The sequence below is a fragment of the Aquila chrysaetos genome, chromosome 3, assembly GCF_900496995.4.
Source record: "Aquila chrysaetos chrysaetos chromosome 3, bAquChr1.4, whole genome shotgun sequence".
In the NCBI taxonomy this organism is placed as follows: domain Eukaryota; kingdom Metazoa; phylum Chordata; class Aves; order Accipitriformes; family Accipitridae; genus Aquila; species Aquila chrysaetos.
In genome coordinates this window covers 55,177,304-55,204,979 of record NC_044006.1, presented here as the reverse complement: position 1 = coordinate 55,204,979, position 27,676 = coordinate 55,177,304, and the positions used below count along the sequence as shown (strand labels likewise).

General features: G+C 40.8%; 2 protein-coding genes across 5 annotated transcripts in view; one reads left to right on the top strand and one right to left on the bottom strand.

Annotated features, from left to right (window-relative positions):
- LOC115339659 (ATP-dependent translocase ABCB1-like) overlaps positions 1-7,786 on the bottom strand; it is a 66,860-nt gene extending 59,074 nt beyond the window's left edge. For 3 of the 4 annotated variants that reach the window (XM_030009941.2, XM_030009942.2, XM_030009943.2), the window contains exon 1: positions 7,581-7,786. The gene's annotated coding sequence lies outside the window, so the exon portion shown is untranslated. The remainder of the gene's footprint in view (positions 1-7,580) is intronic. The other variant, XM_030009944.2, reaches the window with a different exon arrangement.
- A 12,192-nt stretch (positions 7,787-19,978) lies between these two features.
- The window catches only part of RUNDC3B (RUN domain containing 3B), a 55,567-nt gene continuing 47,869 nt past the window's right edge, over positions 19,979-27,676 (top strand). The window contains exons 1-2 of the mRNA XM_030008281.1: positions 19,979-20,365; positions 27,245-27,360. Coding sequence (XP_029864141.1) covers positions 20,262-20,365; positions 27,245-27,360 — 220 coding nt within the window. The 5' untranslated portion in view covers positions 19,979-20,261. The remainder of the gene's footprint in view (positions 20,366-27,244; positions 27,361-27,676) is intronic.

Genomic DNA, 27,676 nt, shown 5'->3' with positions numbered 1-27,676 from the left:
AGCTTACTCACTACAACTGTTAGTCTCCCTGTGGACTGGTTGTTTACCAGGTATCATTTCCATTTTCTGCTTCCAGTTCCTGGGTACAAGATATGTTTTTAAAAAGTGTTAATCAGCTATTGATAAATATACAATAGCTAATGTTTCTTGGGAATAAAGGAATTTTCTCTCTCTTGGAATAACTTGTTTGATTTCTTTTAGGAAAAAAAATATGGAGTGTGGCTTATATTTGATACAGAAACATTTTTTTCACAGAGACCCAGAAATGCCCAAGACTCATAACTCATTCTGTTCTCTAGTCTGCAAGAATTATGATAAATCTATTCTCACACTACCAAACAGATCAACTCTTTTACAAGCTACAGGCTCTCAAGTCACTAGTGAGCACAATTCAAGTTGCATCATCATTGGCTAAACAGCTGCATAGCATTTAGATATTAGCTTTTGATAGCTGATCTGCTTTATCCTATACATTTCATGCTTTTTAAAGGATAGAAAAATTGTCTTCCCAAGTCAGTAAAATATTCTATCTTATTGACAGCTCTGCTATGTAAAAATCTAAATGAGCGCCAGTCCTAGAAAAACTCCTAAAAAACATTTCTTAACTGTCTTATCTTCACAGCAACTACTTCATATATTTATTAAGCAGCCACCATAGGGTACAGTATTATAGTGCTCATTCATATCTATACTACAATAATATTATTATTTTACTTAAACTTATACCAGTATTCTAAACTAAAACTAATTTCTCACCTATTAAAAATACCATTTTTCTCTGTTCTTTCAGTCAAAACTCACTCCAGTTCTGACAAGCTGGCACACTGTAAGATCATTAAAATGTATTCTGATTTCAACAAGGTTTATTGCTCTACTCCCAAATATTCTCCATATCAAGGGCAAAACAACCTTTTCCCATACATTTTCCACTGAAACTTGAATTTGTTAGACTTCTGCCTTGCAAATCCAAATTTCATCTCTTTTCTTATTTATTTCTTACTCATTCCTAAGCATAAACTTTGTATAAACATGACATACCGTATTAAACAGCAACACGATCAATGAAATTTAAGAAGTGCTAAGCATGGCCAAACTCATAGAGTAATATTAGTACACAGAGACCTTCCTGCCCAATAAACGGCAGAAAGAACAAATACAAAGTATTTAACTAATCAGCAAGCCTCAGGGGTCTCCCCCAATGCTTCCTCCCCTTCCCTGTGTGGACTGTGAAATCACAACATGATTTCTTGTCTACTTCCCAGACAGAACGGGAGATGAAGGCTGTAGGTCAGAGCCAGAGGGACTGGGGACTGGCTCCACAAAAAGTCAATGTTCACATGGACCCTTGAACCATGAGGCTTAGGACAGTGTTCCAGCACCATCAGAGATAACTGAAGGAACACAGTCATCTCTGCTCATACTCCAATTTTCTCACCCTTTGCACTCTAGACTTCCTCCTTTCTGACTCAATCCTGAGTCACTACCTCTACCCAGTTTACATTCTTGCACACAACAACACATGACCCTGTGTGAGGGTCATGACACTAAATGCGGTTCCTTGGTTTCTTTTTATAGTCTTCAACAAATAATGAATGATTAACAGTTCATCCTGACTGAACAAAGTGTTCAGAGCAGCCCTGTTTTCCATGTCACCATTCACTGAGAGCAAGTGATTTCGTTAGTGTAGAACAATGTTCAAGGAAGCAACTCTCACCAGCTCATTTGAGCACTTAGTCAAACTGAGATACCTGCTACTGTAAGAAAAGGCCTATATCCCTCGTACTAAGTGTCTGCACCCGGCACACTACAAATGCTGTTCCAGTAGAAATTAGAGATCCTAAGGCCCACATCCTACGGATCCACAGGTTACCCCTGTGGGCAAGTCTTTTGTGTTTGTGTGGTAGGGTTTTGGGAGTGGGGGAAGGGCTGCAGGGGTGGCTCCTGTGGGAAGCTGCTGGAAGCTTCCCTGGCTCCAAGTCAGACCTGCCTCTGGCCCAGGCCGACCCAATCCACGACAGTGGTAGCACCTCTGGGATGACATATTTAAGAAGGGAAAACCTGCAGCAGAGAAGGGAGTGGGAAGCGAGAGGAACCCCTCTGCTGACAGCGAGGTCAGTGAGGAAGGAGGGGGAGGAGGTGCGCCGGAGGAGGGGATGCCCCTGCAGCCCGTGGTGAGACGGCAGGCTGTCCCCGCCCAGCCCATGGAGGGGAGCGGGGGAGCAGATGCCCACCTGCCGCCCGTGGAGAACCCCATGCTGGAGCAGGGGGATGCCCCCAAAGATGGCCATGACTCCATGGGAAAGCCTGCGTTGGAACAGCCTGTGCCTGAAGGACTGCAGCCCATGGAAAGGACCCACGCTGGAGCAGTTTGTGAAGAACTGCAGCCCATGGGAAGGACCCACATTGGAGAAGTTTGTGAAGGACTGCCTCCCGTGGGAAGGACCCCACGCTGGAGCAGGGGAAGAGTGAGGCGTCCTGCCCCTGAGGAGGAAGGAGCGGCAGAGACAACGTGTGATGAACCGACCGCAACCCCCATTCCCCATACCCCTGGGCCAGTGGAGGGGAGGAGGTAGAGAAAATCAGGAGTAAAGTTAACCCTGGGAAGAAGTGAGGGGTGGGGGAATGTGTTTTAAGATTTGGTTTTACTTCTCTCTATCTTTGTTTTGATTTGATTGGTAGTAAATTAAATTGGTTTTGTTTTTTCCCCAAGTTGAGTCTGTCTTTTGCCCGTAACCATAATTGGTGACTGATCCCTCCCTGTCCTTGTCTCGACCCACAAATGTTTCTTTATATTTTCTCCTCCTCATCCCCCTGGGGCTGGGGAGGGGGGCAGGGAGCAAGCAGCTTCGTGGTACTTTGTAACCAGCTGGGCTTAAACCACGACAGCAATGTATGCTTCTTAACAACTACAGGAATTCCTTCATGGCAGCATCTTCTGGGGTTCCTTGTATAGTCAATACTATGAAGCAGAACTGAATTTAGAAAATGGATCTGTTTTAAACTACCTCTGGTGAGTATCTCTGGGACTTGTTGGCATGCAAACAAAGCCTTTTATCTAACCCACCAGAGGAAATGATCTGGTAGTGATTCCATGTCATGGGCCATTTGCAGAAGATATTACAGCATTTTCCATGGTGTCTGGGGACAGATATATTGTTTGGTTATCCCACATCCTAAAGAAGATAGATGATTTCTTCAGTGATCAGGCATGGCTGGCAATTGGTTCATGAAGAGGTCCATTGAGTTGGCAGTTATAAGCAGGCGTAACCAGAACAAGGCCAAGTCCTATAACCAAAACTGATTCCATTGTATGGTACATGAGGGAGGAGAAATATCTGCCTAGGTTATTTACAGAACATCTTGTCAACACATTAGCAAAGAAAGATGCCTGTTCCTGTGACAGGACCAGGAAGAATTTCTCACACACCAACTGGATAGTCCAAATCTAATGTGTATGTGAAATAGTGTTTACAAGAACAAAAATTATTTGAAATGTGATACTTCATCTTGTCCCAAATGTAGCTGTGACAAATACTCTTTTGGAATACTGGTGTAGTGGGTCACTTCACAGGACAGAATTACCACCTACTTTCCTAATTAATTTCCACCTATATTCATATTTCAAGTAGACTGAACTATTTAAGAGTCGTAGGTCTCTCAGGGAAAGTATATGTACACACTTCTGTAAGGCCTAAAAATGAAGATAAGTCTATCGCATCATGAGTGAATGTATGGTCTTTTCATATACTGGGGGTTAGATTGGGTGATCACACTTAATTTGTTACAAAGTTCACATTGTTCCAGTGAAATATGGCACCTGCACTGACAATTTCTTCTGGTTCACAACAGGGTGAAGACAGGCAGGCAGAACAATGCTTACTCCAAGATTTCACAGTAAGATGTTACCCATAAACATTTTAACCCCCCAAATGGGTAGAAATTATTATGCTGTTTCTTTTTATGGTAGTGATCAAAACACCCTTTGTGCTAGCACAATATTAATAGTAGTGGCTATTCTGATAATGGTAAACTGAGTAAACTGATCTCCTCCCAACGGATCACATGGACACAGATAAGGACTTGATTGTCATGTCATAACAGATGGCTCATACATCAGTGTTAAACCATGACAGGAAATAGAGGAAAGCAATAAAGACATTAATCACCTACGAAAATCCCCTTTCTTCCACACGTATATTTATATGAATATATGGAAAGAGAGGGCGTGAACAACAGAAAAAAAGAAATATGTATATATATCATCTATACCAGCAAAACAGGAGTAGAAATAATGGCAAATGTTACCAAAACTCTCTGTTGTGCATCAACTTTGATCTAGATGATAATAAAAGCAGTCAGACTTCTGTCTCTCTTTTGATCTGGGTATATAATACTAGTCTAATGGTGTTTAAGAGTAGGTTCTCAGTTTTGATTGCAAGGTTTACCTTATAGTTTTTGCAGTGAACCATTTACTAACTTGAAGACAGATCCTGAAATCTATACTGTACAGATGGATTTCTGCACACTCAGAGATCCCTTTTACTTCAATAGCAGTCACCCAGGACAAAACTGTCAACTATACACGATGAACATGTTAATATTTCTCTATCCAGAATAAAAGAGGGATATATAGGAAACCCAGTCCACAACTATACTGAAAATTCGTGTTAACGTGAGAACAAAATAGGCTTTTATGATCCAGTTACACAGTTACAACCAAACAGTGGTAAAACCAGAACTCACAGCACTGGCTACTTCTGCTTGGTCGCATTGCTCCTAAAACTTGAGATTACAACAATAGCAACTGACCTGACTGCAGACCAAGCAAGAGTAATTGCGTAAACCTTGAGGCCACTGAATTCAGAAACTTGTAAAATGGGATTTCAGGCCTTAAGGATTAGCTTTCCTTAACTAGCAAAGATTGCACCACTTTTAAAAACACTGCCCCAGAGTGTAATATGATTATCAGCTACATGGCAAGAAGAATTTCCTGTAAGAAATTTAGTAGGTAGATGTCTCAGAACAGTTATCTGAACACTGAAAGGAGATTTGGCTATCAGGTTATTCCACCTAGAAGAACGCTATGAGAATGTAAAATCATACGAATCCTGGAAAAATTGTTGGGGTTGGCATCTGGGGGAGTATCTGAGTTAATAGAACCACAGTGCCTTTAAAGTAGCAGTAATACAAGGGTTAAGTCAGCAAGAGTAATTGTGGGACCTGTGAATCAAGCAGAAATACAGTGGGAGGAGCAGCAAATTCAACTTCAACAAATGGGAAAGGTAATGTAAGTAAGAAGGAATGGAAGGAAATCTCAGTTCTGTGGATCTGACAAAAGGTCTGCACATACTGTAATTTTCAGAAATGTGGTCATAAAGGACCCACAGCCTCCATTTAAAAATAAAGATCAAAAGGAACAGAAAAGGGAAAACAGTCCTCAGTGTGGGTTTAGCTCTTTGTGTAAAAAGAGGTGGAAAGAGTAACTGCAAAAGACCCTTGGAGAACATGATAAAAACTTCCTTTAGGGAACACCAATGGGACTGCAGGAAAGCAAAGTGGTACAATCTGAGAAAAAGAGGCAAAGATACAAGAAAATGGGATAGAATCCATAAATTCCCTGCTGGCTTGTTTTGTCAAGCTAACAAAAATAGATGAGGAGGAACAAAAACTACAGAACATAATAGGTCCCTCTCAGTGAAGCCCTCGGGCATCATCTCTTCCTCTCAAAAACAAAGAGTAGGGACAGTCTGCTGTCTACCTGCCCCAGTCTAGTGGTAAAATTACAAAATAACCAATGCAAATGGCCAATAACAATATTAGTACTGGGTGGTCAGGGAAAGAACATTAACGACCACTAGTTCCATGATGTTGATTGATACTGTAGTGTCAAACACTCTTCAACGAATGTTTGTTCCAGCTGGAACTCAAGAAAGTGGAAAAATGATAAAAATTGTATTATATGCATGAAAGGATGTTCAGGCACCTGTATTAAATCTCTGCCTGCAGTTAAATAGCTGCCAAGCTCAGGAGTTCCTTCTGAGTATAGGAATGGGAGGATCCTTCTTATAAACAGCAGGGAATTATTGGCACAGCTTTGCTGAAACAAAATGAATTAGCTGCAGATTTTGCTACGGATGTTTGTGGAATTGGGGCTGACCAGTGGGAGGTGAGGGTGGAGTGATTCCTGCAAGTCATTGATGCTTTGTTATTAAGAATCCGGAGGAAGTAAAAACAGTGGATATTTGGGCAACAGAATTTCCTCAAGTTTTGTGTGTCTCTAAGTTAAAATGTGGAAAAATAGCAGTTGTGTATTAATTGGAGGTCCAGATCCTCCCTCCCAAAAAATAATATCAACACCCGCAAGAAGAAGAGGAAGGACTCCCAACACACCATCAACAAGTTTACTGGAAAGCAAGGTCCTAGTACAGAGACCTATAATTTTAACATCCCATTTTGTCCAGGGTTAAAAGCAAAGAAAAAAGCCTAAAAGTGGATTTTTAACACTTAAATAAGGTAGCCACCTCTCAGGTTGTTTGTATGGAAACATGCCTGAAATTCTTGTAGCACTAAGCGGAGTATCTCACTGGTTTTTTGTTATCGACTTAGTCAATGTTTTCTTTGCAATTCCACTAGCAGAGCAAAGCTGGTAAAAATAAGCATTTACATATAAGGAAAAGCAATATTGTTTTATCCATGTACCTCAAGACTTTCAGATAAAATGTATCAAATGTGGATGAAATTACTATCAAAATGTGTTATGTCATATCATACATGGATGACGTGTTGGTACATGGAAAAACTGAATTGAAAGTCCAGGAATATACCCAAGAAGTAATCAGCATTACTCAAAACACAGGCTTTAAAGCTAATTGTGACAAAACTCAGCTGGTACAATCTGAAGTGAAATATTCAGAAATAGTTTTAGGTCAGGAAGGGAGGGTGATGCTGGGATCACCAAAGGGTAGAACTGACTATGAAAGCCCATGCCCCACAGCAATAATTGTATTAGATTCACTTTTGGAATTGCTTAAATTTTTTTGAGAATATCCTTACATTTGCAGAAATCAGTAAACCACTAATCAAATTAGTGAAGAAATCTCACAAACAAGAACGGAAAGAACAGAAAAAAGCAAAGCTGCAGTAGTTCAAACCCTGACCACCAGATGCCCTGATTTTTGTAAGCTGTTTCATGTTCAGCTGGCCACTACAGATCTAGACCTTGGGACTGTGCTATTTCAAGAACACAGAAATAAGATGCAAATTACAGCCTTTGCTTTGAGAGTCTTAAGATCAGTGGGAAAGAACTCTAGTCCATATTAAAAAACAGGTTTAGCATTGGCATAGGCAATGAGCTTTGGGAATACGTCACTAGAGACTGTTTTGCAGTTGTACATATCACATGTACTCCACAAAAGTAAATCATCAGTGGAAAAATACAAACTGGATATGTATCAAACCCTAGGTTAGCTGGATGGACATTGGCTTTCATAAATGAAGAGCTTGCTGTATAAGATGACAAGATTTTATCACCAGCTCTATATGGCTTTTAACCACTGGAACAGAACATAAGTGCCCTTTACCTGTTTATGTGTCTCTCATGAGATAAAAGCTCCGTTGCTGACCTCGTGCCACAGGATATTCAGTGTGGTCCAGTTTTTATCAAAAGGATGGAAAATCCTTAATTAGATATGCTGCAACCCCTGTGAAAAATAAAAAGAGCTGCCTGCTTCGCTTTGCACAAGCAGCAGAGCTACAAGCTCTGCTAACAATGTTAAGAGAGGAACCTGAAGGAAATGATCTGGCTTTGTACATAGTTTCAGACCGGATATATCAAGCTTAACTATTTGGCTACCAACATGGAATGAAGATGACCTGCAAACACTGAATGGAAATCTGGTAGCCTAACAATCATGGAAAGGAAATTCTGAACATAGTTTAAAAAAAAAAAGCAGAGAGGAAAAAAAAAAAAATGCAGGTCTTGTAAAAGCATAGCAAAAGGAAAAATACAGAAGCAGCAGTATTGGAATAGTCAAGCAGATGCCCTTGCCAACCAAGGTTATGGTGGTCCCAGTAGACTTCAGATTTGAAGAAACACCCATTTTGAAAACAAAACAAAGGAAATCATACAAAGCAAGGTATCAAAGACCTAGCCGCCTAAACTGAAAGAGTTACCATGCTTGTATCTCAACTAATATATTTTTTTCTTACTATAGCAGATCCAACTTGTAGAGGAAATTACATGGATAGTGAAGGGGTTATCATGTCCCCTTTCTGGCCTAATCCATATATCAACAACTGACAATGTATCTACAATGAGGAAATTGAGGGGCGATTACTATAGAGGCTAGTAGACATAGGTAAAGCATAGAGACCGTAGTGCGGCCAGATAACAAACAGTTGTAGATGGAGAGCACGATATACACCTCAAGTAGATTTGTTTCGATAGGTGCGTGAACAAGATCATGTAGGGGTTGCTTGAATGCAAAAGGGAGTACTATAAGATGGCTAGTTGGCCGAAGGTGAAGAGAGATGGATACATAATTGCTTAACTTGTGCTGTGTTGAATACCCCCACTAAGAGAAAAATAACATTAAAACATGAGAGAATTCATGAACCACAGGCTAGGATACAGACTACGCTAGACTACGTGTAGTCCCATCTTAATCCCACCTACCATGCAAAGTGGGATCAAGTATTTTTTGCTAATACTAGATCCACTGACAAAATGGGTTGAGGTAGTTCCAGTGAAGAAAGCTACAGCCGAGTCTACCACAGTGCAGGCATTTAATGTTGTGTTTTCCAGATGACATTTAAACCAATAAATTGATTTGGAGCAAGGAACATGTTTTCTGGGACAAATCATCAAGGAATTATGCGGAGGCCTGGGAAGAAAAGAAAGGTTCCACACTGCTGGTAACTCCCAGTTCAAGGTAAATTGAATGACTCAATGGGACTATAAAAATAGCACTAAGCAAAACAGTGAAAAATTACAGAAAATTTTGGGATATCACATCATCTTGTCATTTTAATGACCTGTGAGCCACAACAGCTTCTCACAAGTTCATGTGATTTAGAGCTATGCCTGGGAGAAAAAAGACTGCCTAATGTTTTAACTGAAGAAGGGTTACAAACCCTATCTAAACACTGGAAAGAGATTAATGTTGTTATAGTAATTCAACTGGGAAGGAATGCTCAATGCATGGATAAACAAACAAGAACAAATCACTACTCTGCAGAATGGGAAGGAGGATGGAAACTAATGTTCCATATTTTCCACACAAGTTTACAGTCTAAACTGTAAGTGGGGTGGACTAGCTCCAATTACAAATAAAGCAGGGGACCTTTTGCATATCAAGTAAAGCTCCAGAAGGGAAAAATGCCTAAGTAGTTCCAGTTTCAATTTTAATTATGGGAAGGTAAATAAGTTAAAAAAAGCAAGAATGTTATGTTATAGAAGTTGCTATTAAAAATTAACAGTGAGTAAGGCGTATGGGAAGTCTCACCAGAATCACCATCAGCGGAAAGGCTCTTAAAAGAAGTAGCATAAATTAATTGTTAGGCTTTGTCTGAGTGAAGTTTGCATGTTTTTATTTATATTGATAATTATGCTAGGTTCAAAATTGTGAATATTTGTTTGTGTTTCAAAAGAGTAGCAAGCACCCTGCTTTTTGTTTATAATAGACCCTACCTCTAGTGGCAATGGAAAGCTTTTTTGTACCAAAGATTGTGAAAACATTGGATACATGTCTCCACCACTTTAAAATTATGAGACACACGTGTGAAGGCTAAACAATAGCATCTATGTTCCATGATGCCAAAAATAATCTTATGATTTTAACGAATGTCTCTGATTTTAAGGGAGTGTATTATGGGGGCTTGAAGCAGCATGCAAATTTAACTTGGATATTTTATTTCTACTTACTTGGCTAAAAATCAAAATAACCTACAACAATTGTGATGGAACGTGAACAACCACACCAACTGAAATACAAGTAGAAAACACCGGAGATGGTTAAACCAAGCGTGAAAGCCAGAAGCAAAGTAGAAACTGGAACAAAAAAAAAGGTCAAACATGTTTAGTTCACAGAGTTTTGTTGTTGTTGTTGTTTAATTTTTTAAATCAGAGATTCCAGTTGAGAGATAATTCGCAATTTGGGGAATACAAGATACTACTCAGTGGCAGCAAATTAATAGAGTGCATATTACTGTGAACAAAGCATTTACTTTGACTTTTCCAAGGCAGAACAGATATACTCCTTTTATTAAAAGGACATTTGTAACATTGACCCAGAAATGGATTCCATATGATTGAGTACAACATACCAAGAGGGTTTAGGGATACCTTTTTAGAGGGAGTAGCAGTTACAACTGGAATTTTGGACACCATTGATGTAGAAACTTTGACTAGTAAATTATCAAAATTGGGGCGTATTATATGCAACATTCAAAACCCATGACATAAATATATATGTGACAGTCTGAGTAATTATAGTCAATGTCTCAAACATTCGTTAAAGAACTTTGGTGGAGAAGACAGCCTCCGTAAAAGTGCTGGAGTTGCGTGAACAGGAAAATGTGGTTGGAGAAGAGGGCCCCACGGAGGGTGGGACCGTTCTTCTCCAAAGCCGCAATTCCTTATCTTAAGAAACCATGAGAAGAAGCACAGCATATGCACCTGGAGGAGGGAGCCCCACAGAGGATGGGACTGCGCTTCTATCTTAAGTGGTCATGCCAGCAGGCAGAGAGAGGCAATTCCCCAATGACCCCCCAAGCCCACTGATCGATTCCAGAGAACCCCGGGAATGGGAACTGCGCATGTCAAGACCACCGACTATAAAAGAAGGGGGGATGAGTTCTCGGCATGTGCCCTCTGGAACTGGATCTCTAGGCTGGCTGGACCAATGCTGGACCCAGGACTGGTGAAACTCTTTTCTTCTCTCTTTCTTCCTCTCTCTCTCTCTCTTTTCCACAGTCCCTACACCTCATCCTTTTAAACATAAACCGTTGACCAAGTCTGGGACTAGGAGTGCATCTAGCTGCCCCTGGGGTCTCCTCTGAGAAGGAGTCCAGAAAGCAAGAAGGTCCACTCTGAACTTCATGATTCAACAGGAGGGCTCTCCTTCTGACACAGTTTCATGTTCCTTTTTCCACTTCTTCTTCTACACCTCCCTTCTCTTTTCAAACAGCGGCTTAATGACATGATGCAAGGTTCATATTGATAAGTTCACTTGTATTTGGTTGAATAAATGTTGATTGTTGTTTGAACTCCCCTTGTGTTGTTTCACCTTAATTCTGACAAAGGAAATCCACGAACCTGAGTCGCTCCAACTTTGGGACATGACAAAGATATATAAATATATCTTTGAATGTTATTTAACTGAGATTTAACAATGTCATATGGGAATCAAAATGTAGATAGAAGTAGCAAAAATATTTGTTTTATAGAAAGAAAAGTACTGGAACTAGAAATTGGTATTAACATTGTTAAACTACTAATAGCATAGTAGATTCTGTGAGCAATAATCACCAACACACAAGTTATGGGACAGTCAGTGTGTAGAATAGCCAAAGTTTCAATCATTGAAATGGGATAGAGCTGTGATTTTAGGAGAAATTAAGGCCAAGCTACTGTAGAGGAGGCACAGAAGTGATTGTAAAACAGCATATGCACAACCATGCATTGCTATTGCCTGAAGAGATCTATCAGTCACTGCACAGAAGCTAAGTAGCATTACTGATGTTGTACTAACAGATTTGGAAAGGCCCTGTAAGAAATGGGGTTCTAGAGACCGAGGTCTGCCCTATGGAATGCAGTCTGAAGAAGCCCCCACAATGAAACAGAATATTGCTCCTACAATAGCAGTAACTACTTGCATGTGGAGCCAATTAGCAGTTAATGATTGTAGGATCTATGACACCAGATATGGATATATGTTATTGTTTATCTGCATCTAATTCAGTAGGAATTGCCAGAAAACTGTGCTCTGCATAGAGAAATAAGTGTGCAACATTTATCATCTATCTATCTAATTGTCCTGGTTTCAGCTGGGATAGAGTTAACTGTCTTCCTAGTAGCTGGTACGGTGCTATGTTTTGAGTTCAGTATGAGAAGAATGTTGATAACACTGATGTTTTCAGTTGTTGCTCAGTAGTGTTTAGACTAATGTCAAGGATTTTTCAGCTTCTCATGCCCAGCCAGCGAGAAAGCTGGAGGGGCACAAGAAGTTGGCACAGGACACAGGCAGGGCAGCTGACCCAAACTGGCCAACAGGGTATTCCATACCATGTGACGTCACATCTAGTATAGGAACTGGGAAGGGGGGGCGGGGAATTACCACTTGGGGACTAGCTGGGTGCCGGTCGGAGGGTGGTGAGCAATTGCACTGCGCATCACTTGTACATTCCAATCCTTTCATTATTACTTTTGTCATTTTATTAGTGTTATCATTATCATAATTAGTTTCTTCTGTTCTATTAAACTGTTCTTATCTCAGCCCACGGGTTTTGCTTCTTTTCCCGATTTTCTCCCCCATCCCACTGGGTGGGGGGGGAGTGAGTGAGCGGCTGCGTGGTGCTTAGTTGCTGGCTGGGGTTAAACCACGACACTAATTTATGGTAAACTTTTGCAATGTTTGCCTATAACACCAGAATTACCCAGAACACCACCAACCTTGAGCTAATTTGGAAGCTTTATAACAAAAACACTAAGGAATCACAGCAAATAGAACAAGTAGCTAAAAAATTAATGCACAGGCACCAAGCAGTGAAAGGACATATTACTTTAGAGCATCAACAGCCACTAAGATCAGGAACTGATGCAGAAACCCCGATTCTCCATGACATTTTTAGAGGACAGTCAAGTACTGGTACAAGAATCATGTGTTATTTTAACCATAAATCATTACCTGTGTATGAACTAGTTGTCTTTTTGCTACAGCTTGTAGTTATGTCTTGTAGTGTGTGACAGAACATCTTGGGGCTATCTGGAGCTATACAACTGCAAAAGACCTACATGGATTTTGCAAGAAAACCGTGAGACAAGACTGGAGCAGGGTGACATTCCACCTTCTTGCTCTGAGGCAGTACCTAGCCTTGAGCCAGCAGAGCTTCAGAATATGGGTTCAGAATAAAGGCATAGGGAACTGAGTTTCCATCCCATCATTGACAGGAAACATACCAAGACAGAAGACTTCTACGAATAGAAATATACTAAGCACAACATAATCAATATTTGCTTGCCTTGAACAAAAGCACACTGAAACAGCAAACCCAGCAATAATATACAAGCATTTTGTAGAACAGCTAATTATATGAATAATATGGAACCATAAAGGGACAGAGACTTGGGATATAGTTTCACGAAAGGGATATACAAAAACGTCTGCAAGTAATGAAAACTGGAAAATAAGAACTAAGGATGCAGAATAAGCAGGAAAGAATCCTGGCAAAATCAGAACAAGTTCTAGTCCTAAAAAAAGTTAAACTATATTGGTAGCAGGCAAGATTCTCTGCTTGTTTTGATTGGGAAGGGGTGAGGAACATTAAAACATTAAGGATGAGCACGGAAGAATGGGGAGGAAAGTCATCCACTTCAGTGCTGTCCTTACTGAAGAGCTCTCAAGTCTGACCACCTCAACATCAGTGATTCAGGCCCTCAAGAACCACAGCAATTGGCAGGGCATTCACATATTCAGTTGCAAAAAGGGATATACTGTTCCTGGATGTATAGGAAGATTATATATCAAGGTTTTAATTGCACACCTGTGAAGAAAAAGGATCTTAACTTATACTTTTGTCATCTATTACCTGATCAAATGAGGCCACCAAGTGGCAATGTAAATATTTAAAATCACAAAGGGAAAGTGTAATGCCTTTTAATAACATAACAGCTTTAGAATATGCAAAAAGAATAATCAAGAGAAATTAACATGGATTAAATTTTATTTGCCTTGACATAAAGCGGTAATCTCATTTATGGTTTGTAAGTATAGCTTCCAAACGCTGTCTTCCAGTGTTTAAGTCACGATGCCTTCAAATATTGCTTTCCTACTCATTTCAGGCAAGCAACCTTAAACTGACTTGCAGCAAGTTTTAAAACTCAGGGAATGAAATTAAAATCCTTCCTGTCCTAAATCACAAACATGCTTCATATTTCAGTGTCTACTTTTTCTTGGCCAATTCTACTATGATGATATCCTTTTGTAGAATTCAGGTCTCGTTCTTATTCTTCTTCTGTTCATGACTGTCACCCAAGTATGCTCTAAAAAGGCATATGGTACTCTGCTTTCCTCAATTCCTTTCACTCCTTCCACAGAATTAAGTATCAGCAGGATGCCAAAAAAGAAGGTGGGTGAATTCCATCTTCTAAAACACCCTTAAACCTTTCTTTTAAAGGATCCTGTACAGATTTTTTTAAGATGTAAAGATAAGGAATAATGCCAAAGTGCAAGATCTACAAATAATCTGACAAATTTACTGATTCTGAGAATTCACATAGGAAAGAGTGATTTGCAAAAGTGCAGCTAGAACTCCAAATGGTACCTAGCAGGTGTCAGTACAAAGGTATTGGTAAATCAAATATGCAAAAGCCAAAACCCCTTCAAAACACAAACTTTTAAAAAGCAAGCAGGTATGCCTCCTACATATACACAAAGCTAATCAACTGACTGAAATCCATGAGATGTGATCCAAACTATTAGTACACTTAAAACTATACGAAAGCACAACAGTAAAATATATCACATCTCATACCAAATGCACCATAACCCGTTCGTATTTTGCTCCTAACTGAGGAAGTCTTATGTGATATCTTGATATCAAGTTCATTTTTCCTATTGCAAATCACAATACAGCATCAACTTGTGGGTTAACCCTGGGCAGCGGCTAGGTCCCACACAGACACGCACTCACTTCTGCCCAGTGGGATGGGAGAGAGAATTAGAAGGGCAAAAGTGAGAAAAAATGGTGGGTTGAGTTAAAAACAGTTTAATAAGTGAAGCAAAGCAGTGCATGAAAGCAAAGCTGAAAAGCAAAATAAGGAATATGCTCAGTACTTTGCATTGACAGGCAGATGTTTAGTCACTTCCAGGAAAGCAGGGCTTCATAATTCGTAACAGCTACTTGGGAAGTCAAATGCTGTAACCTCAAATGTCCCCACTTCCTCCTTCTCTCCCTGAGCTTTTACCACTGAGCACAACGTCATATGGTGTGGAACACCCCTTTGGCCAGTTTGAGTCAGCTGTCCCAGCTGTGTCCCCTCCCAACTTCTTGTGCACCCCCAGCTTACTTGCTGGCTGGGCAGTATGAGAAACAGAAAAAGCCTTGACACTGTATAAACACAGTTCAGCAATAGTTAAAATATTGGTGTGTTACCAGCCCTGTTTTGGTAAAAAATCCAAAACACATCACCATACTGGCTGCTGTGAAGAAAATTAATTCCATCCCTGCCAGACTCAGTACACAACTTGTATAGTAAGTTTGTTCAAGTGGAACTAAACCTTGTAAATATTTAAATTGTTCTGAAGTGAAGTTTTAAACTTGCAAACTGTGCTGAGACACAAACTCACTGGCATTGGAATAAAAAGTCTGACTCTTAGGTTTTATTTTCCAATGTGCTTTTGCCTTCAGAAAATAACACAAGTGAATTAATTCTGTCAAATTTGAAAGGGGAGCATGTCACAGCTTTTTAAAATAAGAATATCCTTAATGGAGTTTTTGCCACTTCAGTTATGCAAACAATCTGTTTAAAAGTAATCTTCTTATTGACTGAAAGCCAGTAAATCTGGAGAAACACTTCCGAGTCTTTTGTTCTTTGAGATGTAGTGATTTTCATACAGGCATTGCTATCCATAAATCCAAATGAATTTTAACCAATTAATATTCCTCATTGCCACTATACCAGTCATAGCTGCTGTATTTATTCATATAGTGACACTTCAAATTCCTACTTCAGTAGTACTGTTTCTGAATATTCTAAGTAATGTGTTCCAGCTTTACATGGTTGAAATCAAACAGGAGTTAGTTCCCAGAAGGTTTGGGTTTTGGGATGGGGGCGGGGGGGGGGGGTTGTATACTTTTTTTAGAATCACTCATTACTGATGCCCATGCTTTACAGAGACTGACTTCTAAGTGAAGCTGTATACTCTGACACACACAGCTATTGGTATCTTGTTAATGTTTTAAAGCTAACAACATCGTTAGAGGCAACCAGCTGAAGTCTGTGCATCAAATCACACAGACACAGTGTTGTCATTAATATGGTGCATCCATATTATGCATTCTATATTCAGAAACTTTCAAGCTGAAAGTTCTTTTTCTTATGAAATTAATTATAGGAATAATTCTATGATGCAACTGTCAGATGTGAATCAAAACAGTTTAGGCTGCAAGTGACCAACAGAAGTAATTTTTCTACCTGGTCAAAGCAGGGCCAACTTTAAAGTTAGATCAGGGCATTCTGATTCTTCATCCAGTTAAGTTTTAAGTATTTCCAGAACAAATATTGTACAGATGCTCTGAGCAACCCATTCCAGTGTTCAAACATCTTTGCTGACAAGAATTTTTCCTAATATCTATCCCTTGTGGCAGCTTATGACAATTGCCCCTTGTCCATTTGCTACGCACTCCTCAGAAGAGGCTGACTGTTCCCTCTATCCTCCCATTAAGTAGTCAAAGACAATAAGATTTTCCCTTAGCCTATTTTCTTACAGAGAGGCATTAAAAATACAAGAGTTACTACAGTAAATTTCCTGACAAATTTATTGAGCTTTAAGTCTAAGGCAGCTGATGATATTAAATTTTTTTTTTTTTTATTATTATTTTGAAGCCTTCTGGAACCTTTTTACAGTTCCTGCTTTCATAAGACAGTAGTAGAAGATAAATTATATTTGAAAGAAAGCAATGATCTTTGAGAAAATTCATTTTCTTGAGAACTAAAACCTATCAATATTGAAACCTAAAGCTTGGTCCAACAGACAAGGCCGATTTAATCTCAAATCTCAAGTATAAAAATAAAAAGTTGCAGTTTCTGGAAATAAGGCAGAGAGGAATAACGGAGAAGATACTTTTGCTTTTGATATATGTAGAAAAGTTCTCCTGTTGTTTGGTTTGGTTGGTTGGTTTTGTTTGTTTTTTGTAAATTACCCCATATGTTTATCACAAATTTGAGAACAACAGACCTTGCAGCTGAAATCACTCATCTGCAGAGATTAAGTCTACTTCAGCCTCAGTTTGAACTTAATCGAAAGATTACTCAACCTGCACAAATCTCTCAATAGAAGTTACGGACACAATGGGCCTCAACAAAGACTCTGAGAAGCAGAAAGAAACCTGAACACACACTCTTTGTTTCTGAGAGTCAACAAGTAACACATTCAACATTTTGCTTTGATAGCCTGAAAGAAAAAGTAAAGAATGATAGCTTATTTCAGTCTTGTTCTAGTAGGGCCATTTTATCCAGAAAAATTGTAATTCTTGCTTTCAGAGTAGAAAGAGAAAGTATATCCTCCTTATTGTGGTTTAAGCCCAGCTGGTAACAAAGCACCATGAGGCCACTCGTTCACTCCTCCCCACCCCAGTGGGATGAGGAGGAGAAAATATAAAGAAAAGCTCGTGGGTCAAGACAAGGACAGGGAGGGATCAGTCACCAATTATGGTCATGGGCAAAAGACAGACTCAACTGGGGGAAAAAAAACAAAATTTCATTTATTACCAATCAAATCAAAACAAAGATAGTGAGAAGTAAAACCAAATCTTAAAACACCTTCCCCCACCCCTCACTTCTTCCCAGGGTTAACTTTACTCCCGATTTTCTCTAACTCCTCCCCCCCAGCAGCACAGAAGGATGGAGAATGAGGGTTCCGGTCAGTTCATCACATGTTGTCTCTGCCGCTCCTTCCTCCTCAGGGGCAGGACTCCTCATTCTTCCCCTGCTCCAGCATGGGGTCCCTCCCATGGGAGACAGTCCTTCACAAACTTCTCCAACGTGGGTCCTTCATGAGCTGCTCCAGCGTGGGTCTTTCCATGGGCTGCAGTCCTTCAGGCACAGGCTGTTCCAGCACAGGCTTTGCCAGGGAGTCACGGCCATCTTTGGGGGCATCCACCTGCTCCGGTGTGGCATCCTCCATGGGCTGCAGGTGGGCATCTGCTCCCCCACTCACCTCCATGGGCTGCAGGGGCATCCCCTCCTCCAGCACACCTCCTCCCCCTCCTTCTTCACTGACCTCAGTATCTGCATAGGGGTTTCTCTCACATTCCAATCTCCTCCCCCGCTGCAGGTTCCCCTTCTTAAATCTGTTCTCTCAGAGGCACTACCACCGTCACTGATGGACTCAGCCTTGGCCAGAGGTGGGTCCGAATTGGACCCCTGGAAGCTTCTAGCAGCTTCCCACAGCAGCCACCCCTGTAGCCCCCTCCCCACTACCAAAACTCCGCCACACAAATCCAGAACACTCGTTCAGGTATACCTATACCACCACTTCTTTTATGCTGTTCCTCGAGAGTCGGGGAAGAGAGGCAGGAAACAGACTGATGAACTACCTCATAGTGAATTTGAATTATAATGCATTTGGGAAAAAATCCACCCAACCAAAGATAAAGCTTTACCTTAGGGAAGGCAGGACAGTTTACTTACCATTTGATATAAAGTTCAATGCAGATAAAGATTAGTTCAAACTTATTCAGCTACGTGCTGAGTGGGGTGAGAATACAGCATATGAAGTAATAGGAGATGATCTTGGAAGTTTTGGTAAGTGGTAACAACACTGGAAACAATTTATGAAGTATCTTCTGATTAAAAAGTAGATTTCCATATAGAAGACCATATTTTCGTATCTAGTAACATACGAATGTTGTTGGGTTTTGTTTTTTTTTTTTTTTTAAAGTTCCTATATCAACACAACTCCTCTTCAGGTAATGTAATTGGCAGTCAATAACTGGACAGAGTTCTCTGTTTGATAGCATAGTCCAGTGGGGATTTGCATGTCAGTAAGTAAAAATTTTTATATTTTATTAATAGGGATGGATACCTTAGATTAATGGACACATTTAGGAATATCACATGCACAACTCAATAGAATGAAGCGTTGCACCACAATTTATATCACCATTCATCCTTGTTGCACACAGTTATTCTCTTAAGCAGAAAGGGAACTCCTCCCATAAAGGAAGGAAAACAAATTAATCCACATAGCTTCACATCTCCCCAACTACCCAGCCAAATCCACTTCTTCATACCCAGCAAAACACAATTAATTTACTGCTAGGTTTTCTTCAGAAGTGTTGTATCATCCCATTTTCCAGTGACTTGAAGTTCATTTCATTTTGTGTCTCTTGTACAACTTGACACCAAGGCAAAGCCCTATATCCAGAGCCCTCCTAAGCACGCTCGGAAATAATGCCTTTGTTTAGAACAGGGACAGATACCTGTACTTTGGCTGCAGAGCGCGTTGCCATTTCATTCACCTATTCCCACAAGTACGCCCTCCAAAGCTTACGTATGACATAAAGGAGCATCCGGCGGTTCCCCACAGTTTGAACTCCAAGCCACCACAGCCTGCACCGAGAGAAGTTCTCACATCCTAGACAGCAACTCGCCAAGAAGAGAGAGAATCGATAGCAGTTGAAAGAAGCCCACAATTCCACAGACGCTTAGAGGGCTGCGGGACTCGCTCGGGGGTCCTGAACCCCACAGACACGTACCGAGTGAGGGGACACGAAGGTGACTGAGAGGAAAGGGACGTCTGGCAGAAGGAGAGCGCAGGAAGTCTCCCACAGACGTCCTTCTCCGCACCTGGCGGAGCGCTCCCCCTTCCTCGGCCGGGAAGGGGGCCCGCCGGTGCCGGTGCCGGTGCCCCGCCCGCCTCCCGGCCGCTTCCCTCCGCGGCGCGCGCCCCTTTGAAGCCCCGGCGGTTGGCGGCGCGGCGCCGCGCCCCTCCCGCGCGCTGATTGGCTGGCGGCGCCGGCGCTCTGCGGCGCTGTGATTCCGAGGCGCTGTGGCTGCCCGGCTGCCGGGAGCGGAGCGGCGCGGGGGGGGGCCGAGCCGCCCCCGCCGCGGGGACCCCGGCGCCTCCTCTCCCGACCTGCCGCCTGCCTCGGGGCGCTCCTCCCGCGCGGACCGGTGCGGCGGGAGGAGGAGCGGGGAAAACACGGGGGCTTCCTCCTCTGCGTGCGGCAGCGGCGGCGGGCGCAGCATCCTCGAGACCGGGAGGCCGGGAACAAAGGCTCCGCGCCAGCCCCGGCGGCTCTACCTGCCCCCAGCGGAGATGGCGTCCCTCGGCTTAGGGGGGCTCAACGTCTCCGCCCGCAGGAAGAGCGTCCCGTCTCGCAACGCCGCGGTGGAAAGGCGGAACTTGATCACGGTCTGCAGGTGAGCCGCCGGGCCGGGCCCTGCGCTGCCCTGTCGTGCCCCGCCCCGCCCCGCCCCGCCCGAGGAGACCGTTCCTCTCGCCCTCCCGCCGCTTTGGCCGCTGCAGCCCTGCCTGAGGGGACCGCCCCGCCCCCACCCCGCGCAGGTGACCGGCGGCCCCTGCTCGTGGCGGCCGCTCGGGGGCGGGAGCGCGGGCGGCAGCCCCGCCGCAGCCGGCGGCCGCTCTGTCAGGGGGGAGGCCGGGAGGGGGGGGGTGCCGGCCGCCGGGGGCACGTAGCGGCGGGAGAGGGCAGCCTCCTCCTCCTCCTCCTCCTCCTCCTCCATCCTGACTCAGCTCCTTCCGGAGCGTGTGCGTGAGGGGCGCTCACCCGGCGGCCGAGGGGCAGGGGCGCGCCTGGCGGCGGCGACGGCCGCACCGGTGCATCGGGGCGTTGAATGGGCTTTGGGGCGGGGAGGGGGTTGGTTTTCAGCGCCTTGATCGCGTTGCTGGGCGAAAGGCGTGTGCCGGAGCAAGGCAGGGCAGGCTCAACTCTCAGCGATGTTGAAGTGAGGTTTTCCTCTTCGTGCAGATAGAATTGGTGTAGCGTCGATTTCTCTTAAACTGACGCGGTACGGCCGTCTTTGAAATTTAGACTTAATATATGTTGGACGTGAAGTGAAACCTAAAACTGTTTTTCCACGCTGCTGTAGAAGTGGCTAACCGTGTGTTCTTGCTAACGCACCGGTGCCGCAAGAGCAGTCCCGAGGAGGCTGCGTTCGCAGCGGATATTTTTGTCTCCAAAATCTAGATCAGGAGATCCGCAGTATAGGCTAGATCTAGCGTATTCAAATATATTTTTTTTAGCGTCTTAGTGCTGAGCTTACAGAAGCTTAATAATACTTTCTATGGCTTTCTAAGCGTTTCCACTGCTGTCATGGTTGAATTCGTGTAGCATTTCCAAGTGTGCAGTACTGACCCATTACATCATGGCAAACTTTTAAATACATGAATGTGCTGGTACCAATGACTCCGTTAGTTCGTTTCAGTTGCTAAATTTTGAAGTTATCAAACTAATTTGAATATTATCTGGAGAAGATCTTCAACAGACTCATGTGAGCTATGATATAATTTTAATTCTCACAAATTTTAGTAATGTTCCAGGACAACTATTAGATAACTTTGTACCCTCATCACTTAATGCTGCAGCAGTATTTTTAAAAACAGTTTAGAACCCCATATTCTTCCTCCTTTTTTTTTTTTTGCTTTTATTGTACATTGTTAATGGGTTTCACAAGGTGTAACTGCACCGTTCAGCTACTGAAAGGAATTTGCTTCAATATTCCTTCAAGTCCTAGTATCTGGGTTTCAGAGTAGCATCAATACTATTCTGTCTTTACCCAGGCTTTTATGCTTACCTTTACTCTGACCTGTGAAAAAGATATGCAACAAAAGCAAAGAAAAAGAAGATTTTTATCAAACTTGCTGAAGCAGATCAAATAGAAGAAAGAGAAGTTTCCAGTTTTGCTGTTGTTACAGAGATACAGATATTGCCACTCTGCAGGCTTGGGAAAATACCGGTTTTGACAAGTAATGACATAATTGTACAGAATATGTACAGAAACAGTTCTTTTTAAAGGAGTATATTGTATTCTTCAGAGCTTGCTATTTTTTTCTGCCTCCTCAGTTGAGAGGAACTCTTCTGTACTCTATCCTGTTAGATGTTATTTTTTAGTTTGTTTATTTCATGTCCTTGTCCTGCAGTTGAAATGATGTTGTAACATATTTAAAGATGCTTAGAAATCTGAGGGAATTCAGTCAAACACATATGAAACAAAAAGCTACTGCAGAAACTACTTGAAATTGGTGTATTTTAATTATTTTCAGTAAAACAATTTAATTTTGCTATATCCTCACAAAACCTGAAGTTCTTAGTTTGTGAATACACCTTAAAATTTGGAAAGGATGATGAGGAAAAAGGATTTACGTTATTATGGTGTGCATACATTTATTTATATTTTTATTCTTCTGCCAGTGTAACAGTAAACGTTTAAAATATTTCTGTGTTTTACTGTAGTTATTACACATTTTCTGTTATTGAAAAGTGTTATTTGTTAGGAATAGCCAAATTAGTATCAAAACCAGTAAGATGATAGTAATTTCCAATCAAAATCCTATGAGATTGTGAAATATTTCTGGTAAAAATAGCTTCAATGAATTGATTCAGTTAAATTAAGATGATATGGCTTGCTACCCAGTGAAGGTGAGAGATCACAAGGAAGATACTCTTCTGAATTACCATCTGTTAACAGTCTCTGATAATTTAATAAACTACTTTCGTCAAAGCTTCAATTCAGTAGATTTTTACTTAATAGTTAAACCAGGCTTTAGGTTTTTAGTCTTTTCTTACAGTGGTGATATCTAACTTCTCATGTGGATATGGATAGTTTCTTGTATTTACAGCTTTGGAAGGAACAGCTTGTTTCCACTAAAATGTTGAGTGGTGCTGTAGCCATGGGAAGTATCGTAGTTACTTAAGTTCCATAAACCAATTGCATGTGAAAATATATGGTTATGTTTGTGTAACTGCACAGCCGTGATTTAAATTGCAATAATTTTTAGGATTTTTTTTTGTTGTTTGAATAAGTAATACATGTTCTAAGTTCTGTCCCTCTCCCTACCTTTTTTCCTTAATAGTTTGATGCCTTCCATTTTCCAGTAAATGGTCCTGGGATTTTGAGGTTGTTCTAGGTTGTTCATCTTGTTTTAATTTAGTCTTCCCTAAGATTCATAGATCAAAGATCTATATAGATACAGAGCCACGAAAAAATAGAGACAGGCCTTGGAATTGAGGGTCATAGCTTAAATACAGAATGTTAACACAGAATTTAACAACTGTCAGGAAATGCTTTTTTTTAAAATAGTGATTTTGCTAACATGCATTAGAGCTGTTGCAGTGACATTGACCCTTAGCCGAACTGTCTGGTTTTGTGTCCAAGCCATGTTCTCCAGCATAAGGGATGTTAGTTTATAATCTTGGGGATTATTCTATATTAATAGTTTACGTTCTTTAAAATGTCATTTTAATGTGACGTTTCCCAAATTGCAAGTTAAATAAATTTGACAGAATCCTTCCATTCATTTGAAAACTGACAGGAGCAGAATCTGACAATGAAAAGTGACAAATTCATATAGCAGTCAAATTTTCTGCCTGTTTGCTTTTTGATTAGAGGCTTGTTGCTGTTTTGGAAATAAGTCTATAGACCTGGGATATATGCACAAAAGTTTTGGCTTTGGTTTGGAGTTACTCGAGAAATTTAGGAGACCTTCTTGTGCATCTTGCAAAACACTGGAAGAACCTACCCCAAAAGATTGCTATAAATCTTATCCAAGAATGTTTCCCTCTTACATAATTCAGAAGGTCTTTTTAAGGTTGGAGAATGCTACTGTTCTACAACTTATTTTGTCTCAAGCAAGACTAGATTTGTGACAGAGAAGAATATGTAAGAATCTGAAAACATCAGAGTTCACAAAGATCATTTAGAAACACTGATATTGGAATCTCTCCAAAGGCAGTTACTGTATGAAAAAAAAACAAACCAAACCAAACCAACCCTATTGTTGCAGTGAAACAGTAGGAAATGACTGGATAAAAGACATTTTTTTCAGAGAGTCTTGAAGCAACAGGTATTGGAACTATATTACTCCTCTGTTCCTACAGTCCGCCAAAAAGTTCATCTTAGAAAATTTTAAGTTTGTTTTCAAGCCACTTCACTTTCTTATGCCTTTTTGTTACAATTTCTCTGTTAACCTGTGAAGTATAGGTAGACTGTTGCTCTAGAGTGCAGTGCTGCTTTAGCAGCCTGGTGGAGAGAAGATGAAGTTGGGGGCAACCAAGGGAAACAAGAAAGCTGCTCTAACTCCACCTATTTGGACATTTTTTTCTTCGTAGCTCTTGTGTACTTTAGACCTGACATTTTCTTTCTTGACTTTCAGTCCTGAAGTGGTTCCACATAACTGTGCAAGAACATGGGCTTTCTTTTCTGGGGGGCTGTACACTGGAAACAACATATGAGCTATCTTTCATGACTAAGTGAAGTTGCTTACCCAATGCTTACAGTGTAACCTCTTTTCAAAGACATCACTGCTACATACCTTAAATCCTTTTTCCAGTCTGCGTGGTAAGCATGGTGAAGTGTGAATATCTAACATGCAAAGTGTGCTTGTGACTTTTAGCTTACACTTTGAGGTATGTTTGCCTCTCTGCAGTGCTGCAGGAAAAAAGAAAAAAAAAACAAAACAAAACAAAAAAAAACCCAAAACCACAACACAGAAGTATTTGCTTAAGATTTTTTTTTTTTAAATCTCCCCCAAAATATTTCCAGTCAATCAAATTTTGCCTGGTAGCACTGTTATCTTCCTGGTCTGTGGAAATAAGGCGTACATAGTGTACATACTCACACTCCCTGTCAGTTCTCCTAAAAGCTAATTTCAGCCAAACTTGACGTAGCTATAAAGGCTGTTTAGGTTTTCGGTGAAAGTGTAGAGAGATGGAAATTAATATTTCTATGGAGAGCATGGTGGCAGTAATATGAGCACTTAAAAAGACCACCGTTAATGATGATGAGCTGTTAGACTGTCTTTTCTAATCAGATCCTAGGTATTTAAAAATTGTTGTGTTCTTAAAAACTAGATATAATTTTTTTTTCTTCAGTTGAATTGCAGAATGCTTTAAAATTAAAAAAAAAATACCCTTATCTGTGATTTTTAGAAGTGTATGTGAATTGCTTTTAAATGTTTCTTCTTGAATATATCTCCATTTCTGAATATGTATCCCATACAATATTAACCAGTGAACTTTTAAGTAGGACACTGAATAGAGGAAAAATAGGCATAGCTATATATTATACACTACTCTGTTTTGCAGTTCATGGATGATCATGTCCCGATCATGTCCCTGAGTTTTAAGATGATATTCCTATATATAGTCTGGTACATTACACTGCTAACTCACCGACTCTCTTGTGTGTGTACCTGTGAGTGACATGCTGCACCTTCTCTTTTTCAGACCTGCACGGTGTAGGAAGAGTCTTCTTGTTACAGTTAATACCAACTTAGTCATGGCATTGCTATATGGGTTTGTTTTTCAAAATTATTAGGTTTTTTATAGATAATTTCACAGCTCTGGTATAGCTTTGAGGAAGCCATCATTACTGCCATTATAGTAGTCAATAGCAATGATAGTGACTAAGTAGAAATTTACTGGTGGGCATGCATGTCTCTCACTTACTCAAAATGGGTTAAAAATGTGGAGGAGTTCAAAACTGAGTCATAACTTGGCACTGCAGAAGCAGCTTCCTCCCCCACCCTTCTCACTCCTAATTCCTGTCCTGCCAAAACCACTGCAACAATAGAAGCCTGCAGGAAAGGTAGGATGGGGAGTCTTTATTCAGAAGTTTACTTAGTGTAACATAATTGAGTTGAAACACTTGAAATATATATATCAATTCAGTTTGAGCGTAATTAGTTTCATTTAGTAAATGAGCATCAGGCAGCTGTGCTGACTCCGCTAAAGATGCAGTTCAGTTACTTCACAGTACAGAGCATTTGAAAATCGTACTGCTGGTTTAAGGAGTCTCATTCCTGCCCATGCCTATATAGTATGCTGTTTCTGCAGGTGTGCTCTAGAACTGTTTGTGTTGAGATGCTGTGAAGCATATTTAAGAGTCACTCCACCCCTCCTCTCAAGTACTGAAAATCTAGATCAGTTCATAGTGAGCCCCATAAAAAGTAGAACTGACACAACTGAGGGAGTGATGTGCTCAGGTATAGGGTCTGGGATGAGCAGGCACAGTGAGAACTTCCTAAGATGGTACTGTTGAAGTTTGGGTGTTGTGAAAACTATTGCCTCAGGCTCTAGTATGGCTCCATTAATACAAACAAGGATTGTTGCAAAAACCACAATAAATGCCTCAAAGTAAGTGTTACTTTCAAAGTTGAGGACGTATGAAACTTGCCTTGAAACTGAAAACTGAAGAACAAGGAGCAGAAACGAGAATAAAAATGGATTATGATTAAAATGGTGAAGGCAAGAGAAAAATCAATTTTTGTCTTGTTTCTTGAAGTTTAAACTATCTTCTTCTGAATAAGAATGAAATTGTGTAAGTGCAGGTGTAACCAAACACAGCTAACTGGCTAATTCACTAGTTATATCTTGTCTGCTTTTTACAGTGGCTTGATTCAGCCTTTCCAATTTCAAGTGTTAGATCATTTAAATTGATAGCTTTTCTGGCATAATAATGAAGTAATATGGTGCTGAATAGGGATTACCCCCGTTCACAGGGAAATCAGCCTGTCCAAGTTAATGCACAGAGTTAACAGTGCATAAAATTTCAGTTTTATAATATGTTTGGATTATTCTTGCATTATGATGATATTACAGTGTTCTCATAATAGGATAAAGTTTATACTTCTGATTCTTGGGCATGGATTTTGGGAATAAAAGGAGCATTGACAAAATGTCAAGCAAAAACTATGATGTTTAGGATTACAAAGAAATTTATGTTGGGTACTTCTGAGTGCTTGTTTTTCTACAGCTTTATTAAAATAGTTTAGAGAAGAGGGAAATAATTACATAATAATTAGCTCATTTCTATGTGGAAAGTTTGGGGATTTTTGTTTTCTTCTTGTTTTTAAGGCTTTATGCCTAAGACTAACAATTATAATTGTATTTCCAGGCTATTTCTTGATGTGGTATGTGTTTGTGTTGCTCTGACTGAACTTGAAATCACCAAGGTGGTTTTCTGGTTCTTTGCTCATTTGGTTTATACAAACTACTGTCCTGCTATAGAGGACTGATAGCTATCCATATAATTTAAGATTGTCCTGTACTTTTGCACTAGGTTTTCAGTCAAGACTCTGATTGACCGTTCCTGTTTTGAGACTATAGATGATACTTCCCCTGAATTTAATAATTTTGCAGCCATTCTGGAACAGATTCTAAGTCATCGACTGAAAGGTATGTTAATTAACCTCCTTTCTGGTGATGTTTTTGCCATGAGAATTTGTTTATATGAAACCAGTGTACATCTGTAGAAGCTCCTTGATGCTGAATGAAAGTGATGGCTTGCTTTGTGTGTCTGTCCCTTTGCTATTGCCTTCCTGATTGTTTGCATTACTGTTGAAAAGTGAAGGAAATGGTTTTTGTGAAACATGTTTCCAGTGTTCTTGTTGGAAGCCTTCTGGGCTGGTAATTAAGCAAGTGGATGTTGCCATGGTGCTGAGCTGTCTGCTCTTCTGCTTTATGATAAGGCTGTGTCCTAAGAATCTGAGTC